This window comes from Panicum virgatum, chromosome 8N (genome assembly GCF_016808335.1).
Source record: "Panicum virgatum strain AP13 chromosome 8N, P.virgatum_v5, whole genome shotgun sequence".
Taxonomy (NCBI): domain Eukaryota; kingdom Viridiplantae; phylum Streptophyta; class Magnoliopsida; order Poales; family Poaceae; genus Panicum; species Panicum virgatum.
Genome location: NC_053152.1, coordinates 48883374 through 48907201, shown reverse-complemented (window position 1 = coordinate 48907201; position 23828 = coordinate 48883374). Strand labels below are relative to the sequence as shown.

At 42.4% G+C, this 23828-nt stretch overlaps 1 protein-coding gene and 3 long non-coding RNA genes across 15 annotated transcripts in view; all 4 read right to left on the bottom strand.

The window, feature by feature from the left end:
• Positions 1-660: 660 nt before the first annotated feature.
• The window catches only part of LOC120685577, a 60566-nt gene continuing 37398 nt past the window's right edge, over positions 661-23828 (bottom strand). Inside the window, exons 1-5 of one of the 3 annotated variants that reach the window (XR_005679641.1) lie at positions 17005-17070; positions 16324-16581; positions 16078-16221; positions 980-1414; positions 661-888 (exon numbers count right to left, since the gene is read on the bottom strand). This is a non-coding gene — a long non-coding RNA (uncharacterized LOC120685577). Of the gene's footprint in view, positions 889-979; positions 1415-16077; positions 16222-16323; positions 17071-23828 lie in introns of those variants that run through there. The other 2 variants (XR_005679642.1, XR_005679640.1) reach the window with 2 other exon arrangements.
• On the bottom strand, positions 6095-7105 carry LOC120685579. The gene is made up of 2 exons (XR_005679643.1): positions 6581-7105; positions 6095-6446 (listed from the first exon to the last, which is right to left on the bottom strand). It is a non-coding gene; the product is annotated as an uncharacterized LOC120685579 (long non-coding RNA).
• LOC120685576 (putative disease resistance protein RGA4) lies at positions 7766-13589 on the bottom strand. Of its 9 annotated transcripts, none has more exons than XM_039967584.1 (8): positions 13376-13589; positions 13243-13294; positions 13084-13123; positions 12741-12940; positions 12541-12642; positions 12239-12446; positions 8224-11412; positions 7766-8102 (listed from the first exon to the last, which is right to left on the bottom strand). In XM_039967584.1, exon 7 carries the CDS (start codon positions 11309-11311, stop codon positions 8252-8254), a length of 3060 nt encoding a protein of 1019 aa, XP_039823518.1. In that variant the 5' UTR covers positions 11312-11412; positions 12239-12446; positions 12541-12642; positions 12741-12940; positions 13084-13123; positions 13243-13294; positions 13376-13589; the 3' UTR covers positions 7766-8102; positions 8224-8251. The 9 variants fall into 9 exon arrangements, with proteins under 9 accessions (XP_039823518.1, XP_039823520.1, XP_039823519.1 ...); XM_039967586.1 differs by having other exon boundaries at positions 13243-13283; XM_039967585.1 differs by having other exon boundaries at positions 13243-13267.
• LOC120685580 lies at positions 18193-19440 on the bottom strand. Of its 2 annotated transcripts, XR_005679645.1 has the most exons (3): positions 19063-19440; positions 18588-18762; positions 18193-18468 (listed from the first exon to the last, which is right to left on the bottom strand). It is a non-coding gene; the product is annotated as an uncharacterized LOC120685580 (long non-coding RNA). The 2 variants fall into 2 exon arrangements; XR_005679644.1 differs by having other exon boundaries at positions 18588-19440.

Sequence of the window (23828 nt, the reverse complement as noted above, 5' to 3'; positions counted from 1 at the left end):
GGTTACTTTAGTCTATTTTCATAATAGCAGATGTGGGTAATTTATAAGAAAATATAACAGATCCGATGGCTATTATAATTAGACTTGTTAGATTGATGGCTAGATGTTTCTGATTTTTGCGAGAATTTATATGATTCCTCTATTTTTTTAGAATCCTAGGTAGCTTCATGTGGAGACTTCAAAGGAGCCTCCAATTAGTAATAGTAAGATTGACATATACCAGTACTGATTTGTGGTGTAATATGTACCAAGGTGTTGGGGCACCTTGTTATATTAAGCTAAACATCACTAAATTTTTCTTTATACATCATACATAATGCTATTCCATATGGGTCAGGAACTAATACACTAGGCACAAGATGATTTTTAGCAAAATGAGTAGTCCGGTTAGGTATTGAGGTATAAACTCCTGAGTTAGCTTATTGTCCTTTTGTTTGTGCTGGTAAATATTGTAAGCGAACTTGGATTGGATTGGATGTTATCAATTGGAAAATATTTGCCATTATGCACAGAAAACCTCAAGAAATTCTGCCGACAGTGAACTTTTTATTTGCTATAGCATAATGACTATTTGATTCACCATTTCAACACGCTACTATAGAAGTCACAACTATTGTAACTTAAGGAAATGAAGATGAAATATAGTGGTAGCCTTGAAAGCTTACCTGTTAATAAGAGAATGACTTATGCCCAGATTCAATGTTAATTATTTATTTGTATAAAGAGAATTATCAGATGATAACCCATCAAGACTTCAAACATCCAGCAGACTGCGCCCAAGCTAGGCAGATGAAAGTAACTGATTTTAAACACCACTTTATAATGTGGATAGCAGAAGTTATAAGCCAATAAACGACGGATAACCACAAATAACAGAGCTCATTAAACCTGCAAAAGTCGATGAAAGAATGAATAGGTTAAGTGCTTGCTCATCGAAAGAATTATTACTGAATTAAAGCCATGCTGGTGCATTAAGTACCTGATTATAGGTGCATTGGTAACCCACTGATCAGAACACTACAGAAGGAGATCAGTATGTGTCAGTGCAATTCTTTTTTCTCCCTGCACTTTTCTCTTTAATGAGAGCTTTTTAGATAAACTTGAGAGATTAAGAAGTCCATAGAAATTGGTGCACATAGCATCAAGCTTCTGCTTACAAGGACATGCAAATCTGAAGCACAACTCGAACCATCTTCCAAGGAGCCTAAGAGTCTCATAACCACCAATAGTAATCTTCTTAAACAAGCAGTTTGTTCATCCGATCATTACCCATGAGTACTTTTAAGGCCTTCATGAAAGAGGGGATGCAATTTAAAACACAGGTGCCTGGTGAGACCAATGTATAGAATAGATGACTGAGGACTATCACTTTATTGCTAGGAGAATCGAGAACCAGCAGATCCTATGGCAACTACTGCAAAAGCGGGGACAATTCTTAGCAGGTTAAATGACAGCACGGTTAATCAACACCTATAACTAGAACAGCTTAACAGGTAATATAATTAAGAAAAATCACTGATAAAACTCAGCATTTTCAGATCTATTAGAACTAGAAAGGGTACCTGAATATTAGACCAGTTTAGCAGGTAATATGATTAACAAGAAAAATTACTGCTAAATGTCAGAGTTTTCAGATCTGTTAGAACTAGAAAGGGTACCTGAATAAGGGTCAACGGGTAAAGCACTGATTAGAGTGCTTCGTATGGAGCTCTGTATGTTTCAAAGTATATTATTTTGCTCCCAATAGGATCTAATGAATCAATGGTCCATCAGAAATGGGCACACTGTCCAGCATCAAGCTTCTGCACGATTAGTCAATTCTTATGAGAAAAGAATGCTAAGGGGGAAATCTGAACGTCTTGATTAACTGGAGGCCATGAAGCTTTCCATATCCAAAAACATACCTTCAGCAGAGCAGAGCGCAAGGACACAAACAGCGGAGGAGTAAATGAAAACTGGAGAGCCTTTGTTGCGGAAGGCCTTGAAACACATGAATAGTGGGTTGGAGACTTGCAGAAAAGTTGCTTTTAGACTATACAGCACAGTCTACCAAGACTGTTGTGGCATTTGAATATTGTGGAAGAAGCCAATGAGCTTTCTGTAGGATTAGCCAGTAAGTACATTTAATAATCATAGTATTAGCTGTAGATTCGATCTGCTTACCTCGAGATTCGACGAGTACATGTGAAGACCACTGTGCATGTTTGATGAAATTAGTACTAGCCTGTAGGCGACGGAACGTAACCCATTTTAATTAGCCTCAGAGTTGTATATAGCTTTATTATGTTGTGTGTGAACAGCTGACCTGTATATTCCTATATATTAATAACCTCGAGATCTTTGGTAGCGTGAACTGTTTTAAATTTGCCTCGAGATTCCACAGTCACACGTCGAACCGCTGTGCATGTACTTCAGTTCTTTTTGCCCCACGAATGCCGCACGTCTGGGTTTTTTTTCACGGGCGGTCTGGGTTTGGCAAGATTGCAATCCGACTTGGCATTTCTGGATCGGGCAGATGCAGCGGCCATGCTGCTAGAAAGACCAAACGCGTACTCCACATGAACGCGGGTTGGGAACTTGCAGAAAAGATGCAAATCAAGAATATGCAGCAATACCCGTGCGGCAGAGTTGTGTATCACAGCAAGCTTGCAATGTCAGTGCGGTGGCTACTGGCTAATGCGCTCCTCCGACCCAAGCCTGTACAAGCCAGCATCTTCCTGTGAGTGAGGGCCGGCGACTTGACTCGCGGCCTCGCGCGTCATCAAGGTCTCCATTATAGTGGGCCTTGTTGGTCGGCAGGCTCAATTATTGTCCTCCGCTCAGTCGTGTTCGATGGCTTTGCCAAGGCAGCCACCAGCACGCAGTAGTAATTGTCTTGCAGAATTAGTTTGTTTAAATCATTACTACACGCGAGTACTTTTAAGACCTTCCCGGACACTACTACACTGCAGAATTAAGCCGGCATTACCAACCTCAACCTGATGGTCGCTGATGCAGCAGAGCAGTCCATTGACTACAAGTCAGTAATGGGCTCACACACAGCTAGCACACGTACAATCACCAATGCGCTCGGCTCCTGTTGACATCCAAAATTAGCACAAGTCAAGTTTGACACGGTCAAGATGAGTTCAATAGATGACTCAGGTGCAGCCGGTCAGATCAGGTCTCCCGACCGGTCAGACCGGTCCTCTTCGAAGTATCCGAACATGTACCGGAGTATCCAGGTTGTCGATCGGATATCCAAACACATGTCCGGAGTATCCGGACATATACCCGGAATATCCAAGATGCCGATCGGATGTCCGAACACATGTCCGGAGTATCTGGAATGTCGATCGTTGACAGCCAAATTTGGCATGCACTGAGGCCGACCGGTCTGACCGGTCAGGCTTATAGAGTCCGAGTAGATTTAGATTTTGTATAAGGAAATCTTTGCTATTTGAAGGTAATCTCAATCGATTCAATAATTAGTACCTTACTTTTCATCTCCAAACCCTAATTTTTCCAACCCCATCTGATGTTCTTCTTGCATCTCTACGGCGTTCGAGGGCGTTCTGAGTGGCATGCCGACCTCAGAGCAACCCTAGATCTTCAAGCTCCGACAGATCCCTCTCGAGCTTGTGGTTCTAGGTTTTTGCCGTCTCCCTGGAGCACCGGTCTGACCGGTTCGCATAACTGGTCTGACCGGTCTGCGCAGAGAGGCTGCTGGTGTTGATCGTTTTGACGATCTTGCTGCGTGTTCTAGCGCATTCGAGTGTGTGACCAAATTCTGCGTCAACACACTTTTTAGCGACTCCGCTAGGGAAAGATATCTTGGTTATTGAAAACCGATCTAATCTACCCTAGAAAACATGAGCATTATCACCGACCTCGACGAGGGCAACATCATCTCTACATCTTTCGAGGAACTTAGCGAGGAGAAGCACCAAGATTACTTGGTGGCCACGGAGCACTTCAAGGCACAATTCTTGAAGGGATTCAAAAAAGATCAAAAAGGCCAAGTCACGAGGGCTCAAGACTTCGTGATGCCCTCCTTCACGCTCAAAAATAAGCAAGTCGAGGTAATAAGCGATGTAAGCACCTCATCTTCCGACTTGCTCAGCCAATTATCATCTATTATGGATCAGAAAATTGCCGATATGTATAAACCCAGGGATGATTTGCTTGCTAATCTAAAGGGTCAATTAGACATTATAAAAAAGGCAAATTTGTAGATGGTAATTGTTTTATCCAAACTGCTGAACCTAACTTATCGGCAGCGCTAGCATTCGCTCAACAACCACTGTACGGCATGCTGATGAGTTATTTTGCAGGAAAACACCACCACCTCAAATGTCGCAGGCAAGCATGGCTGGACCGGTCAGAGCACGGCGGTGATGCTTCTACAAAGTACAAAACCAGACATCATCAGTTCCCACAATTGCAGCTCCGATAATCGGTCATCTGCGCAGCAATGAATACCAAGGGCTTGCTCTGCAATTGAAGTCGTGGACACCACTGCACGGTGCTGTGAGTTCTTCCCTTGGCTAGCACTGCTTTATGCCTTGTTCAGCTGGAGCCTGAGACGGTAGGCAACTTCCTAATGGAATCTGCTTTTTTGCTGCAAATTTGGCCTCGCATTATTGATATTCTAATAGAGACATGAGCTAGTGCATGTCGACATGAGTCGCAGTCGAGGGGATGGCTGGCCAGCAGAAAAGCATGAGGGCACCGCAATTAAGAAAAAAAAGAGAGAAAGCACGACAGCATCGATTCCACCATTAACCCACCTCGTGCAGTCGTGCTAGCACTGCTTTATGCCTTGTTCAGCTGGAGCCTGAGACGGTAGGCAACTTCCGTGTGCACCAGAGCGCTATTGGGTGATCTTTCCCGTGCCTCCATGGCCGGCAGTGAGGCCCAGGTGAGCTCCCCCGCCTCCCCGTTCTTTCTAGGGTTATCTTTTCATTTTTGTTTTTTGATTTGCATTAAAATTCTATCTTTTCTTTTGATTTCTTTCGATTCATGACGAATCCAAACTTTCCCCGTCTCGATCTACCCACTAGATCGGCTCTTGATACCATTGTTATAATTTTTGGATCAACTAGCAGTAGATCGAGTGGGAGTACTCACTGATTCTTAGGAACTCGACCTGGCCAGCACTGGTTCATCAGGGAAGGATTGCTCTGGGGCAGTGACGTGGGGTGCAGAGGCGATGGCGAGGTCGGTGAGGGTTGTTGACACAGCGGGTCACCGGAGTTGTGGAGGGCGGCGCCGGTGGCACGCAGTGACATCGGGCGACGAGGACATCCTCGCTATGGCGAGGACGATGGCGTCGGTGGACTTCCCGCCGCAGCAGCGCCCCCTCTAGATCGGGTAAAGGTTTTGGACGGTGGGAACTGTAGCGGCGGCGAACCTCGTGTCATGTGCCGCATTCCCCACCTCCTTTATATATGTCACTGCACGACGGGGGCCCACCAGCAGTCTATTGGGCTGGGCGTCCCCGATCAGGACGCGAGTCAAGGGCCCAGTTGCCGTTAGGCCAACTGATGGAGATCCATACTAACATCCAGTTCCTCGTCTTATTGACATCACTCCAGCAGGCATATGTACCATGAACGCTGCTCCGTTGCCATCGTTGATCGGGTGAGACTGGTGCAACTTGACTCCATGGTCAAGGTCTCCATCCCCTCTAGCGCTGGGAGCGGGGCCATGTGGCCCCCACTCCATTATTGATCTTCCGTTGAGGCACGATGACCTGGTCCATTTAGGGTACAGGCACCCCAACCCAACCAGGCAGCAGTGGGGGCTCTGCTGACTAATCATATAAGCAAGTTGCACAATTGGGATACAACAGGCACCAATTTGTCCACCATGAGTTGGCCGATGGTTTGCTGACAGGCACTGTCAAGTGTGACCCAAACAGTGTGTTGTGGTGGCTCTGTCGGTGATGATCGCATTGTTCTGGAATCAGATGAGCAACCACACACCCAAGCAAGTTGTGGTTAATTAGGGGAAGTGCCGAGGTTTTGGGATTCAAAAGCAAAAAAAATTCGGAGCCCACCGAAATGGGTGAATTTCGGAAATTTCGGGAAATTCGGCCCGAATTTCAGTTGAATTGACCGGTCAAACAATTTGAACTTCATTCGAATTTTGACCGAATTTTGACCGAATTTTTTACAAATAAAGCAACAGATATTTTTCGAGCGATTGCTTCAAAATAGATAATATAAGCATCAAGAGAGAATAAGAAAGATGATACTACATGCACCACAGTCCACACGACAGTCCAGTTAACACATTTTAGAGTCCAATTGAGCCTAAGATGATACTGCAGCTCTTGCCGGCGCATCGTGACCAACTCCGACGTGTTCGACGCCTTGACCGCCGGCGCTGCCCCTGTTGCCGACCAACCCGCTGCGTACACGGGCACTGACCAACTAACTTCGTGATGCCTCCATGAGCAGGGCCTAGCCAAGAACAACAACTGATTAGGGACACGATAGATCAGCACAAGTTCAACCAACACGATTAAAAACAGAGGACCAACCACCACCTACGAGCTGCAGATTTGAATGGAGAGATGGACGGGAATGGGACGAACCAGGAAGGAGATGGGCAGATCTTCGAGGAGGTTGACGGGGAAACCCTCTTCCGCTCCCGTCTCGACCGCGCCTCCGCGGCCTGTTGGCGGCGGCCGCCAGCAGGGAATTTCTAGAGTTTCAGGTTGGAGTCCCGAGTTTTATAGTGAGAAGAGGTATTTGTGGGCTGTAATGGACCTTGGGCTGGGCTACAAATTCAAATTGAGCCGAATTTTTTTCGCCAGTTTATTTTTTGTCTCGGGCCTAACCGAAATGGGCGAAATTCAGTGAAATTCGGCCCATAAACCTTGGTGCCGACTACTGACTGATCGAGTTCCATCCATGAAGCTGCAGCCTGCAGATTCAGATGAACTCTACGGCATGCAGCAGCTTCCAGCGCTATCGAACTTGTGAGGCCAATTTAGATGATGCGTACTGCTTATATTGGCCTCTGCAAATCACGCATGTAAGCATGTTGCATGAAAGCAGGGAAAAGCAAGACGACGAGACTTGAAAAGCAGGGAAAAGCTGCAACATGCATGTAATCATGCATCATGCATGTAATCATGCATGCATGGTGCATGTTGCATGAAGCACACGCTAGTAGCAAGCAAACAACACTGATCTATGGAAGCCAACAAAAGTTAGTAGCCCGTCTATGCAGCTATATACGCACATATGGACGGCCGGGCAAATTAATAAGTGCATCTGTCAGCGAGCGGAGGAATACCACCGAATCACCGTGAGACGACCGACCACCACGCGCGCATGTGCATCTGATGCGCCGTCGCGCTGCAAGCAGGCCGGAACACAAGCCGCCGGCCGTGGCGAACGCGGCCCGGCGAAGTATCAACCCGTACCTGCCTGCGTTCCCCGCGGTTGACCACGATGCCATCCACGGTTGTGGCGGCCACGGCGTCGGGAACTCTCGCGTCCTCGAGGCGCGCGGCGGCGTCCGAGTGACAGCACGACGAGCATGCCCATGTCTGCGTGGTTACCCTTGCTCGTCGGGTTCCAGCACCACCATTTTGGCGCCCTTCTCCGGCGGCGCATCCTATGGCCGCCGGAACCGACTGTGATCTGCAGAAGATGCTGGTACTGGGCCACCATTTTGGCCGGCCTATGCTGCAGCCGGCAACAGAGATCGGGTGTGGTCTGTACAAGATGCATCAGTGCAAGGACCCAGAAATGTTACTGCTAAACTGCTAACTAGAGTTCGATTTTCATGTATATCTATAATGGCAAAAGAAAGCAGGCAACAGCAGGTTCAGTTTCTTCATATTACATGTTTGCAAATTACAAAACGTTCAAGCTCATCGCAGAGTTATTCCAGAAACTCAAGTAGCACACATTTTATATTTTTATTCAGACATGCACACTAGCCAAACGCTTAAACAAACATTTAACAAGCCTTCCCATAAGCAGCGGAAACATCAGCTCATGTTGTTGTTCTTCATCAAGATATACAGTAGCCTTCGCCGGCACTAGACAGACGTTCAGGTCCACGAGTAGCTAGGCACTTCCATCTTCAAGAGATACGGTACCCTTTATGAAAGCAAAAGGAAATAGCTTGTCAGTCGATCATGACAAGAAAACAGAGCACGAAAGGAAACCAGGGGAAAGATAAGTATGTAACGATATTCAAATATCCAAAAAGTGGTCATACCTTGCATATTCACAGGATTGGACAATCATCACCAGGTGTAGACATCCAGGTCTTCTCCGTGCAGCTGCTGGTGCCGCTCTTGGAGTCCAGGCAGCCACCGTGAGGAGACATCTTGCATATCCCCTGTCAAAAACAGCTGGTGCAAGCTGTCCAACCTCTCCACACACCTCAAGTTCGGACACAGCTGTGCACGCAGCTCTGTCACTTGCGGAATATTTTGTATCCTCTCTAGGCCTTTACAACCAGCAATTACGAGTGCCTCAGAGAGGAACGGGAGGTTCTCCACCACCTTAATGTTATCAACATTTCTTAAATGGAGCTCCTTCAAACTGGTGGCCTGCTGTCCGATCTGTGGTGGGAGAGCTCTCAGCTTGGGGCAGCGGTCAAGGTCCAACTTCCTTAAACGAGGCAGCAGCTGCATCCTTGGAGGTGGGGCTTCCCCGATTTGCTTTGCAACAGCTCCATCCTTTCCCGCTTCCTTACTTGCTGCTGTCGCTTCTTCTTCATTAGCAAACAAAGTCCACTCCTCCCAGTTGGGCATGTCCCAGATGACCAACATTTCAAGCTTGGGGAAAGCTATTGCCTCTGCAGATTCGGGATTACCCACCCCATAGCCAACAAATTCGGGTCCAATCTTGGTGACTGCAGTGGCTCCCTCGATTTTCAGATATTTTAGGTTGGGGAGCTGTCCAATTATTGGAGGAAGATGCTCACAGGACGTGAAATGTTGGAGTTTCAACTCAATTAATGAAATCAAATCTTTAGCACTGTACAGCCAGAAGGGAAACCTCCGACCAAAGAATCGTTTAATACATAGATCTTCCAGGTTATTTGGAGGGATTAGCTGATCAAAAACTTTCTCAATATTGTTGACAACCTCTTCAGGGTGTTGTTCCTCTGCACACTCAGTGCACCGTAAATTTAAAACTTTGAGATACTTCTTGTTTGTTAGTACTGAATCTGTACTACAAATTGCGGATTCTCCCAATTTAATCATATGAAGTTGCCTCAGCTGCAAAAGAGGACCCAACTCTTCTAGATTCCATCCACCTTGCATTCCAGTACAATTCTCACTGCTACTACCAATTGGAAATCCTTTTAAGTCGTTGAGAAATTTCAACCTCCCAATACCTTTTGGAACCTTATTTATGGGTGAACCTTTAAGACCAAGACGCCTTAAGTTGCATAATTTAACAATTGCTACAGGAAGGTTGTACAAACTGTCACAATTTTGCAATTCCAATACCTCAAGGTTTTTGAGTGATCCCATTGACTCGGGAAGGCATGTTATGCTGGTATCATTAAGTTTGAACAAGCGCAAATGAATCAAACTTCCAATATAATCTGGAATATTTTGTACAAGTGACCCACTTAAATCCAGAACACGAACATATGGAAATTGCTTGAAAATTGAAGATTCAGATGTCAGTGACTTGCCAGAGAAACTTATTAAAGTTCTCACTTTGTGTTGATTCATGTTCATGGTAGGTAAAGCAATCATATTATTGTCTGTTACAACTGACACACGTCGTAATTTAGATATACTGCTGCCCTCAAATGACCGTGGATCTCCACAGAAATACTCTTCTCCTGATAAATTCTGAGCAAGCTGTCTTAAGAGGTCATGCATTTTGCACTTGTATTGGTTAATATACGTTGGATCTGGCATGAGGAGGTTCCTTGAAATCAACTCATAGTAGTATTCTTCTGCAGTATCTTCCAGTAGTTGGTTCTTTTTCTTTTCTATAAAGCCTTCAGCAATCCAGAGCCTAACAAGATCATCACGACATAGTGTCCAATCTTCAGGGTATAAAGCACAGTAAAGAAAACATTGCTTCAGGTTTTGTGGCAGCTGATCATAACTCAAGAATAAAGCACCTCTCACTTCAGCATGGAGTTTACTTATGGACCAAGCATCATTGCTTAGAATCTTCTGCCATTCACTCTCTGTTGTCTCCTTCACTAAGAGAACACCAGCTATAGTCCTAATTGCAAGAGGAAGGCCACCACATTTTCGAACAATCTCCATTCCTGTGTCCTGCAGGTTGTGCACTTCTTTCTCATCAGAGATGTTCATACTCTTCCAGAGTAGCTCCCATCCTACTTCTTCTGACATCAATTCAACTCGGTGCATATGCTCCACCCCAATTGCCTTTGCAACTGTATCATGTCGAGTTGTTGCTACTATTGTTACTTGAGCTGCAGCATTTAGTGGAATTCTTAGATAATTGGTCCATACATCAGGCTCCCACAAGTCATCCAATACAAGAAAAAAGTTCTTTCCTTCGATCGCTTCTGCAAGTTTGGCTTGGAGCTCCCCCACACTTTCACCTTGCCCTTGGTTCACTCCGACATTTCGTAGTATTTCTTTCAACAGAATAACTGGAGAGTACTGTTGGGAAACACAAATCCATACCTGTTTCTGAAAGTTAGCTTTTACTCTTTGATTATTGTATAATTTCTGAGCTAATGTTGTCTTTCCAACTCCTCCTGTTCCGACAATACCTATCTTGTAAGCCTTCTTCTCCCTGTGGTCTAGCACCACTCTTACCAATGTCCCAGTAGCATGAATAATCTCCTTTCCCACAATATTTGGTTCCACAAGGTGGGACGTTTTCCTCATATCTGAAACACTGACAACAGGTTCTGCTTCAAACTTGAATTTTGTACCTAATTCTGCAATCCTCTCTATTCTTCTTTTGAGGCTTTTAATCTGAACAGCAATATCACGACGTGTCAAAATAGCAGAAAAGCTAGAGGCAAGTGGAAAACCATTGCATGCGGTTAATTTTCTTGATGATGACGAAGGCTGTTCTCCTAGTAGCTTCCTCCCTTTAAACCTGGCCAAGTCGATGATATTATCAGCATCATACATTGCATCTTTCAGCTCACCAAGCCAATTGCTAACAGCAAAGTCTTCAATCCTCCTCCGATCAGCATCTATGAGAAAACACTGTACTTGCATCATTGTTTGCTGCAAGTCACTAAGCTCTTGTTTAACATGTAGTATCTGTATTGTTTCGTCTGTAATGATTTCTTGGAGCTTCTTAATGCATGATCCGGCAAAAGAAAATAATATGGTTGCCATTAGTTGAATCCCAGAAACAGACCCACCAGCAAGAAGAGCAAGTTGGCAGTGGGATTACTGAACCAGCTTGCACAGTGTCAATCGATAAACAAAACTTAGATCTGAAAGTGACAAGTTTACAACAGTACTTATTAGGGATCTGAATAAGCACTTGAATGATGCAATAATTTATACATGCATGCTCTGGTGAGTACACATACATGTAAAGTACTACTGCATATGATCTCACACTAATTACGAAGCAAAGGATATGTAAATGATGCCAGCACCTAGAGAAAATTCATACCATGCACAAGCCGAAAGACAGACACAAAAAAAACTATATTGGGTGGACTTAGGTACATCCATGCATTACTACTTTTAGATTCCCCTAAACATTAGAGGTCCAAATTATGCCTTTGTTTATAATAAAGACTGACTGCTAATATATATCAAGTCTATTTATAGTTGGGCATTTAACATTGAGGTCTATCTATATTTTGCTCTACACTTTCCACATGCTAAAAAAACTGTGCCATGCTGAAACTTTATTTAGGCCTAGAACCAGTTGAAAGTAGAAATGAGCCGAGCATAGCCCTAACAGCCTGATCTCAGTCTTCTGCCTGGATATAGTTGACTTTACTTACCAGTAATTTTCACATGATTATACTTGTATGTGTAAAATTTGCTCCGATTTTCTGAAATTTACTTTTTTTTAACGAACTATTAAAAAGAAGAAACCCAGACTGTTTTCTTTTTAAAAAAAACTTACTTGATGCATATTCATCTGTGATTTGACATACTACTAGAGCCTGCTCAGCTCAAATGAAGGATTAAAGAACATAGAATTTGAACTGAGTGTTGTGCAAATTCCACCTTGGTTTTCTTTTTAGTGATCTAACTCTGACTGATGCCTTGATTTCATGCTTAGCACATTTTCAGGCCTACCTTTCATATCAATTTTTTTCTTAACGGCACAGAACCGTGTGTCTGTGTACTAGTAAGATTGAATACTGAATATGAATCCACTGTTATAGGACTGATCAGAGTGTAGTGGAGATCAGTATGTGTCAATGAATTTTTCCCCCTTTTTGCTCCCAACCGGATGTAATCAATCAGAAATTGTGTTCTGTCTAGCATGAAACTTCTGCTATCTCTGCATGTGATCAATACGTTCAAATCAGCCAATAAGGCATGTGCAATGAGATTATGAGAAGAAAGAAGTGGAAACCCGAACTCTATCAACGTACCATAACTCCATGATCTTAGCAGAGTAGAGCTGAAGGATGAGGCCGATGTTCGATAACAGATAGACAGTATGTGTGACAGTCCCCTTTTAAGTTTTTGCTCAGCTGTCCAACGGAAAATGAGAAGAATCGTTTAAGAAAAGAGAGAGGGGAAACTAAACATCCGATCCCTTTATCGATCAGACAATGAATTTTTCACTTACCAAACTGAAAGGATGCAAAAACAGAGGAGCCAGTTGAAAGCCCAAAGAGCACTTCCTACTGAACCACCATTCCAGTTCCTCCTCTTTTTGACATCACTTCAGCAGCGAGGAATGAGTGGGTGAGGCATGTGTACCATGAACTCTGCTTGGTCGCCGTCGTTGATAGGGTGAGGCCGGTGCAACTTTCAGGCTAGTAATGACTGCACAACAAATGTTAACATGATTCCTAAATAGAAGAAAATGAAAAGGCGATGCACGTTGAAAGAAAGACTATTCAATCATTAGCTATTACTAGTTCAGTGGAAAAGCATATCAATTGCAGCTATGATGATGGAGTATGTACCTGATTAGAGGGGCAGATTGATAAGCCACTTATCAGAAGGCTGTAGAATAGATTAGTATGTGTCAATTATATTTTTTTTATGCTCCCAACATGATCTGTTTAATAAGAGATTGAGAAGTCCAGCAGAAATGGGTGCGCAGAGCTCCAAGCTTGTTCTACCTCTTGATGACAAGCTCATGCAAATCTGAAGCACAACTCAACTGTGAATCATCTTCCAAGAAGGGAAAACAGTCCCAATAAGAACTAGCAGTAATCTGCTTGAACAAGCAGAAAAGATGATACGGCAACATACCTTGAGCAGAGCAGGGAGAAAGGATGCCACCACCAGCTTGCTGCAAAAGGCTCCTCTCCCTTTGCATCACATGAATGGTGGGATGGGGACTCGCAGAAAAGATGCAATGTCAGTGCGGTGGCTACTGGCTAATGCCCTCCTCCTACCCAATGAGTGGGGGCCGGCGGCTTGACTCGGCGTCAAGGTCTCCCTGGGCGGCTGGGCCAGCCACCTGCACATGCACCAGTGCACGCCGTGGGCGTTGTTGGTTGTTAGGCTCAATAATTATTGTCCTCTGCCGCGTTTGATGGCTTTGCCAAGGCAGCCACCAGCACGCGGTAGTAAACATCTTGCAGAATTAGTTTGTTTAGATCATTGCATTGCTTTTAAGACGTTCCGGGACACTACTCTGAAGAATTAGGTCCGCATTATCAACCTGATGGTACTTGCCCTATAGTCACTGATGCAGAGCACATGTGCCCCTCAGTCAGTGGTTGCAAGTCACGGGCTCACAGCTAGAACACGCACCATCAGTCCATCACCATGCGCCCGCATTTTTTTGCTTTTTAGCTTTTCTCGCGAAAGAATTCCACGTCTAGATTCTTTTTGTAACGATTTACGAAAATGGATCTTGGGGTCGGCACCGTAGTCTACGCACCGAGCTAACATATCTTGGCACATAGTCTACGGTGCCAAGGTGCCATGCCCGCATGCCAACCTAGATGAGCTGGTTATGGACATGGTCAGTGCTCAGCGTCGCAGATCACGACGCCGAGTTTAAGTTTGGAAAATTAATATAACAATGAGGTCAATAATTATAATTAGGGGGTGCTTAGTTGGTGAAAAAGTTTAAGTTTGAGTACTATAGCACGTTTCGTTGTTACTTGACAATTAATGTCCAATCATGGATTAATTAACGTCATTAGATTCATTTATAATGAATCAGTTAGACTTTGTAATTAATTATTTTTTCAACTGCATTTAATGCTCCATGCATGTGTTCAAAAACTCGATGTGATGGGTACTGTGCAAAAATGTTTGGAAACTAAACGCTGCCTTACGTTTGTCACGCTCTTTTTCATCAATTAAATATTCTAACACATACTCTAAAAATATATATTCATCATTATTTAGTTACAACAGATTTCATTTTGCATCCCACCTCCACATGTATTTGATATATCTATTTAGTTGAACTATTTGTTTGTGAATTGGTAGTCTTATCTCTTCCATTATACATAAATACATTGTGACACATCGTGGGTAGTATTTTTACATAAATAATAATATTAGTAATGATAGAAATTATAATTTAGATTTTTATATTGATATTTTAATATTTTATTATAATTATATAATTTAAATTTAGATTTAGGAGTTGTTTAACTTCTAATAATGATATAATTGGATAATTTATATGCAAATTTAGGGGGCTATTTGTATTATAATGGCATAGGTGGGTAATTTACACGAAAATTAGGGGGTTACTTTAGATTTTTTTATAATGGCACAGGTGGGTAATTTAGATACATGTTTAGGGGGTTACTTTAGTCTATTTTCATAATTGCAGATGTGAGTAATTTATAAGGAAATATAACAGATCTGATGGCTATTATAATAAGACTTGTTAGATTGATGGCTAGATGTTTCTGATTTTTGCGAGAATTTATAGGATTTCTCTATTTTTTTAAAAGTGTCCACCTAGTATCCTAGGTGGCTTCATGTGGAGACTTCAAAGGAGTCTCCAATTAGTAATAGTAAGATTGACATATACCAGTACTGATTTGTGGTGTAATATGTACCAAGATGTTGGGGCACCTTGTTATATTAAGCTAAACATCACTAAATTTTTCTTTATATCTTCAGTAAATCATACATAATGCTATTCCATATGGGTCACGAACTAATACACTAGGCACAAGATGATTTTTAGCAAAATGAGTAGTACGGTTAGGTATTGAGGTATAAACTCTTGAGTTAGCTTATTGTCCTTTTGTTTGTGCTGGTAAATATTGTAAGCGAACCTGGATTGGATTGGATGTTATCAATTGGAAAATATTTGCCATTATGCACAGAAAACCTCAAGAAATTCTGCCGACAGTCAACTTTTTATTTGCTATAGCATAATGACTATTTGATTCACCATTTCAACACGCTACTATAGAAGTCACAACTATTGTAACTTAAGGAAATGAAGATGAAACATAGTGGTAGCCTTGAAAGCTTACCTGTTAATAAGAGAATGACTTATGCCCAGATTCAATGTTAATTATTTATTTGTATAAAGAGAATTATCAGATGATAACCCATCAAGACTTCAAACATCCAGCAGACTGCGCCCAAGCTAGGCAGATGAAAGTAACTGATTTTAAACACCACTTTATAATGTGGATAGCAGAAGTTATAAGCCAATAAACGACGGATAACCACAAATAACAGAGCTCATTAAACCTGCAAAAGTCGATGAAAGAATGAATAGGTTAAGTGCTTGCTCATCGAAAGAATTATTACTGAATAAGCGGGGACAATTCTTAGCAGGTTAAATCTAGAACAGCTTAGCCGGTAATATAATTAAGAAAAATCACGATAAAGCTCAACATTTTCAGATCTATTAGAATTAGAAAGGATACCTGAATACTAGAACAATTTAGCAGGTAATATGATTAACAAGAATTACTGCTAAATCTCAGAATTTTCAGATCTGTTAGAACTAGAAAGGGTACCTGAATAAGGGTCAACTGATAAGGCACTGATTAGAGTGCTTCGTATGGAGCTCTGTATGTTTCAAGGTATATTATTTTGCTCCCAATTGGATCTCTTGAATCAATGGTCCATGAGAAATGGGCACACTGTCCAGCATCAAGCTTCTGCACGATTAGTCAATTCTTATGAGAAAAGAATGCTAAGGGGGAAATCTGAACGTCTTGATTAACTGGAGGCCATGAAGCTTTCCATATCCAAAAACATACCTTCAGCAGAGCAGGGCGCAAGGACACAAACAGCGGAGTAAATGAAAACTGGACACAAACTGGAGCAGGGCGAAAGGATGCCACCACCAGCTTGCTGCAAAAGGCTCCTCTCCCTTTGCATCAGATGAATGGTGGGATGGGGACTTGCAGATCGAAAAGATGCAAATATAGAATATGCAGATCGAAAGGATTAGTTGGCTGTCACAGCGAGCTTGCAATGTCCTGGTGCGGTGGATAATGCGCTCCTTCTACCCATGCCTGTATATATAAGAAAAAAAAATTAAACTACTCGCTAGCATCTCCTGCGAGTGGGGGCAGACGACTTGACTCGGTGGCCTCGCGAGTCAAGGTCTCCCTGGGGCCTGGGCCAACCAACGGGCGGCCCGTCCTCCGCTGCACGCCGTGGTGTTTGATGGCTTTGCTAAGGCAGCCACCAGCACGCCGGTTGTCTTAGTGAATGCAGTGGAGACCATGCAGCAGGCAGCCAGGAATGGACTAATAACAAGAACCGGTAGTAATCGTACTATTGCAGAATTAGTTTGGAACGCATGAATAGTGGGTTGGAGACTTGCAGAAAAGATGCTTTTAGACTATACAGCACAGTCTACAAAGACTCAGTATTTTAGCACCTATTGTGGCACTTGAATATTGTGGAAGAAGCTGCAGATTAGATCTGCTTACCTCGAGATTCGACGAGTACATGTGAAAACAACTGTGCATGTTTGATGAAATCAGTACTAGCATGTAGGCGATGGAACGTAACCCATTTTAATTAGCCTCAGAGTTGTATATAGCTTTATTATGTCGTGTGTGAACAGCTGACCTGTGCAAGCATGTGCTTAAGTATTGTTTAGGTATACTCCTATATATTAACAACCTCGAGATCCAGTCTGCTCAGCTCAGTTAACCAACATGAATAGTGGGTAGTCAGGATCTTTGGTAGCGTGAACTGTTTTAAATTTGCCTCGAGATTCCACATGAACGCGGTGGCGACGGCCGCGGGAGCCGGCGGGGCCTACAGGTAGCCGGTGTCCACGACGATGTACCTCACATGAAGGTGGCGTCGTCTGGTCCATCGATGGCCACGGTGCTGCCTCGCTGCTTCGAGGACGCCGGTAGTCTGGGCGATGCTTTCCCTCCAGGGGCTGCATTGCACGTCTCGTTACACATTCGACGACCACACGGCAGCAATGTCGATGGCGACATGGCGTGATCTGTATAAGATGCATCGGTGCAAGCAGCAGATGTTTCGGTTCACAGAAGATGCATTACTGGAACGAGAAGGCAAACAACTCAAACAAGTAACGACAGTTTCTGTTTCACATAAATGTTAGTGGTAGTTACAAAATAAGAGCTCACTAGCAAGGTATGCATAGGAATGTTAACGGTGTTAGCAGCCACGTGAAAAGACCATTTTACCTCTATTTGTGTTTCTATGACCAAATTGATATTGGTACATGTACCAAATTGATATTGGCCCCTAGGGGCTGCATAGGAATGTTCATAAACGTTTTTAAAAAGTTCAGAAATATATTATAATTAACATGCATATTTGTAAATATAAAATGTGAAAAAATTACACCAGCTGGTCGAGCAGCAAAGTACTAAAGTCTAAACTCTGATTTTTATTTCAAACACTCATTGCCACACGAAACGGCCGAATGATTTGGTACTCATCCATGTATCAGAGCATGGCTAATAAGCCAGCCGGCTGCTGGCTGAATAGAAGCGCCATGTCATATGCAGCCTACAATACAGCCAGCTCATATAATGGGTTGGCTATTAGATTGGCTGAAAAAAGAGTTGTAATAAAGATGCAATTACTGTATGCTTGCATGTGCACATGATCAATCGTGATCAACATCTCTGTGGCCATTTAGCAAACACAACATAATGATAACCATATGACATCATGAATAAGAATCATGGTTCATTTTAAATCCCAGATAACAATAACTTTAGATAACATCACACTGATAACTAGCACCACGACACACATATAGGAGTCTTATGAAAAAACATCAACTAAAAGTATTTCCGGCATGCAAGCCGCTACTTATTGACCTAGACAACGATAAAAGCATAGCACAGTTGCATCTTCGCTTAAAGGAGCAGCATCCCACTCGCACCAACCACCTTCAATCACTACATAGAAAAGAAAAAGAAGGCAGGGGTAAATATTGAGCCAATGCAAAACTTACAAATTTATTATTTCACAAGTATGAGTACAGGTTCATTTAAGTGAAAAGTTACAGAACGCACACCTGTAGTAGCACCCACGGCAATGGCCAGATCACAAGGACCTCAAATGGAATACATTGATGGGCTGCGATGAGATCCCTACAACTTGTGCCTGGCTGGGTGTGTTCTTCTCCAGCAAATTAACATAGCCACCAGGTGGGTGAGGGTGAAAATCTAAAACTCTACCCAAAAATAGTCCTACAATAAATTTTCTTCATCTCTAATTAGAGAGCAAATGGAAGATAACATTGTATTGCGTATCCAGAATCAGTAGTTAACAAATTCCTGTGTAATTATAGACTGAATTTTAGTCTGCTTAACAAATTGCTGGAAGATAACATTGTGTAGTTAACAAATATAGTCTAGTGTAAACTGCATCCTTGCTTGCTTGCAAATGGCAAGTGTCTTCATTCGAAACTGAATGCTATGCTACTCATACACAAGTTAGCGTACAGGAACATGAAAATTAACCAATAAAGACTATGGAGAGACACGTACCATCCTTGCAGATTGAAATCTTCATGATTTGTAGAGGGACCATTGCTCCCAGGTGCCCACCAAGGGCCTTGACTCAATGCCCCGGCCATGCTCGGGTGCTGTAGCCTGGCGAACCAGTATGGCATGGAGGAGGGCGCCATGAACTACGGTGGATGTGGAGGACACCAAGCTAGGGCGGAATAGGCTGGGCACTTGCCGACGGGATTTCTTGAGGGGTCGGTGCCGAGGTCCTCCTTGACCGGCGACTCATCTCGCAGAGAACAGAGACGTCGGCGGCTGGTTTGGCGCCTAGGGTTTGGAGTGAGATTGGGGATAAATCAGGCATGGCTTTGGGCTTTATCCTTCGATTTGGTGTGCAAGGAGCTAATTTGGAGCATGGACACCCTTTCCCCTCTTGTACATATAAATATTGTGGTCTAAACCATCAATCAATACAATCAATCATTCATTACACTCTCTCTTTCACTTTTACTTTACAACACGTTATCACGCAGTGTCTCTCACTGAGCGCACAAAGGAAAAACACTCGGCGACGCTCCCTGGAAGGCTAGAACTCGCCGACTTCTTTATTGCAACAAGAAGGCCATTGCAGGAAGACTTCACCGGAGTTCCTCGCCGGAGACCTCGCCGGAATCCCTGCCCATCGCCGGAATCCTCGGCCAACGAACCATTGGGGCGGTGCGGAGCAAGCAAGAGGAGGGGGGAGACGATGGCGCCCGCATGCGGCACTCGACACCGGCGACGGCACCAAGCGGCGGCGGCGCTCATCAGCACGGGGGCGGTGGCGGCGAATCGGCAAAGGGGCGCCGGCGGCGCACCCTACAGGCGGCGGCGGTAGTTCACGGGGCAGGGGCGGTTAGGGTTCCCCTAAGCCGCACCCCCCTGCCCCCTTTAACCGGGCCGCGCCAGGCCGCTGCAGGCCGGACAGAGCCGGGCCGGGCCATGGCAAGCCGAGATGGGCCGCCCGAGCGCCAGGCCAATCCAGCCTTTCCCCCCTCAATTCCTCTGCAATTTTACAATGAGGCCCCTGGAACTTTATCTATTTATGTTTTAGATATTTTAGTTCTGTATATTTATGTTTAAGGCTTTAGATTGTTCTGTTTCAGTCCTTTGACTACTCTGAATTTGCATAATTATTGTAAATATCTATCTAGATCATCAGATTCGGATTCTAAGTATCATTGTAATATAGATATTATGATTACTGCAGTAATTGTATATATGTGATCCGCAGATTCCACATTGATTATGCAAATACTATCTAAACAATATTTTTCATGTGCTATTTATTTTATTTGAATTACTATCAACTTAGCAGACAAATTACATTCTACATCATGTAGAAATATGCAAAATTTAAATTAATGTATATAAATCATGTTTTGGAAAAACACAAGGTAATGGATTCCTAAGCATCGGCTGTGATAAATTCTTTAAGAATTTATTTGCCCTGAGATCATGCTTTTAGGCAGCAAATTATTTGCTCATTACTAAAGGTCTACATCTTATGATGATTACCTATAATGTGTATATCTAAATTATTCAATACAAATTCAATTTGTATATATTAAAACTACCAAGTAAATTATTCCCGCAGGAATATTATAAAATAGTTGCACTATTTAATCAATATACCATAAGTTTTGATTCAAGCATCGTCTTGATTTCATTATTTTGCATAAATTTACACACACATAAATTTTAATTTACCACAGTAAATTAATCATATACATGATATTTCATGTAGGAATATGTCAACTATTGTCAATAAAGATTTCGCTGAACTTGCCGCAGATGGTAGTAACTATCTAACTTGGGCTATGGACGTAAATATCATGCTAACAACAAATGGTTTTCTCAATTCAATTGAGGAGCCAAATCCACAAGCCCCTATTTCAAATGAAGCAAAATATTCTACATTACATTTCTTGAGACATCATCTTCATCCAGATCTCAAGAACGAATATATAATGGAGGAGAATCCTAGAGCACTTTGGGTTGCACTCAAAGAACGCTATGATCAACAAAGGCAATTATTTTGCCTGAAGCTAGACGTGAATGGTCTCTCCTTCGCCTTATGGATTTCAAATCTGTTGCAGAATATAACTCTGCCGTTCACAAGATTTGTTCCAAGCTTCGTTTTTGTGATCAACCAATTGATGATGCCGAAAAGATTGAAAAGACTTTGTCCACATTTCTCCCAGCCAATAGGATATTGTAGCAGCAATACCGCCGCCACAAGTATACTAAATACTCTGACTTGATATATGATTTACTTCAGGTAGAAAAACATGATGAGCTCTTAACAAAGAATCATCAATTGCGCCCCGTCGGAGCATCACCTTTGCCTGAAGTTCACTACAATAGTCAGAACACTCAAAAGAAGTTTGGTGGCAAGAAATTCAAAAAGAATTTCAAGGGAAAGTTGAACAAAAATAAGCATCATTTCTAGAAAAATAAGGATTCTCACAAAGGCAAGGGCACTTTCAAGAAGAATTTCCGTCATGACAACTCTCAAGTTTGTCAAAGGTGTGGTTGTCACAACCATATCACTAAGAAGTGCCACACAGCTAAGCATTTAGTTGAACTCTACCAGAAATCTGTTGGCAAAAAGTTCATGGGGACAAGTATGAAGCGCACTTCACTACTCAACTGACTGACGCTAGTTGCTCCAAGGACACTCCTTTGGAAACCATTGATGAGAAGACTCCTCCGCAGACGGACGATTTATTCAGCACTGAAGATATGCTCGTTGAATTTCAATCCAATGACATATTCGGAGACGCCAACTAGTCTCAATCACCCCCATAGACTTGATCATTAAGCCATATTCTTGTAAATATTATGTTGTGTTGTAAAATATTTGTTGTCATAAATATTGTAAGACATACAATATAGTATTATAAATATATAATACTTACTCAATAATATATATACATATATATTATATAATTATTTGAGTTTATCTTAATATATTTGACTAAATCATTATAGATTATCTACGGGAACAATCCAAATGGAGGAAGAACTTTGTTTAGTGGATAGTGCTACCACTAATACAATACTTAGGGAAATTAAATATTTCCAAACTCTAACTAAGAGTAAAGGAAAAGTCATGACAATCGTAGGCCGAGATGCCGTGATTGTTGGTTCAGGATGAGCCATAATGATTCTCCCTATGGGTACACAATTAATAATCGAGGATGCACTCCTGTATCCCGATTCAACTCGTACCCTATTGAGTTACAAAGATATCCGTCGTAATGGTTTTCATATTGAAATACATAACGACAACAAAGATGAATATCTATTCATCACCAAAAATGACGGATATAACAAGCAATTGCTTTAAAAAATTCCTTCACTATCAACTGGATTGTATTTCACATATATCAAACCCGTACAACATGTTGCATATAAGATAATTTTTCAAAATCTTGATATATTCAATACTTGGCATGATCGCCTAGGACATCCCGGAATTGGGATGATGCGAAAAATTATTAGCAATTCACTTGGTCATCATATGAATACTTCAAAATTTCCTAAACCTTCAGATTTTGTATGCACCGCATGTGCTACCGGGAAATTAATCTTGAGACCCTCTTATCTTAAGATCAAGGCTGAACCGCTAACATTTCTTGAACGCATTCAAGGAGATATTTGTGGTCCTATTCATCAATTAACTGGGCCATTTAGGTACTTCATGGTACTTATCGATGCATCAACAAGATGGTCCCATATATGTTTGTTATCCACAAGAAATCATGCTTTTGCAAGATTCATTGCTCAAATTATCAAATTAAGAGCACATTATCCGGATAATCCAATAAAATCCATCAGAATGGATAATGCCGCTGAGTTTTCCTCAAAAGCCTTCAATGACTATTGTATGGCTCTAGGCATAAATGTGGAACATTCAGTTCCATACGTACATACACAAAATGGATTAGCCGAATCTCTTATAAAGAGAATAAAATTAATTGCTAGACCATTATTATAGAATTGCAAATTACCAGCATCTTGTTGGGGTCATGCGGTCTTACATGCCGCTGATTTGAATCAAATTAGACCTACTGCATACAATACGATCTCTCCGTTGCAGTTAGTACGTGGGAATCAACCAAGTATTTCCCATCTGCGAAAATTCGGTTGTGCTGTGTACGTACCGATTTCACCACCGCAGCGTACATCAATGGGCCCCCATAGAAAATTGGGGATTTATGTGGTGTATAAATCACCGTCAATCATTAAATACCTCGAGCCTCTTACATGGGACTTATTCACTGCCCGTCATGCTGATTGCATCTTCGATGAGGACAATTTCCCGGCATTAGGGGGAGACAATATGTACCATAACAAATGCCAGGAAATAAATTGGAATACCTCAGGTATTCAGTCCTTTGATCCACATACTATAGAAACTTAACGTGAAGTTCAAAAGATTATCAATTTGCAAAATATTGCAAATAATCTGCCAGAAGCATTTACTGATTATAAAGGTGTCACAAAGTCACACAATCCTGCCGTAAACATACCAGAAAGAGAAGTACCTACTCAAAATCTCCCAAATCAAAATAAGAGGGGGAGAAATACAGTAACAAAGGATAAGCCTCCGCGGAAACCAAGGAAGCCTACTTCCAAAATGGTAAATGCAAATCAACATCACGTTGATAGACACCAATTAGATATTGTAAATCCAAACAATATGGATATTCAAGAAATATACCATATACCTAGTACAAATGCGCGCACAAATACAAGTG

Excerpts from the sequence above, each read along its gene's own strand:
- LOC120685576 (XM_039967584.1), bottom strand. The coding sequence starts at position 11,311 with ATGGCAACCATATTATTTTCTTTTGCCGGATCATGCATTAAGAAGCTC.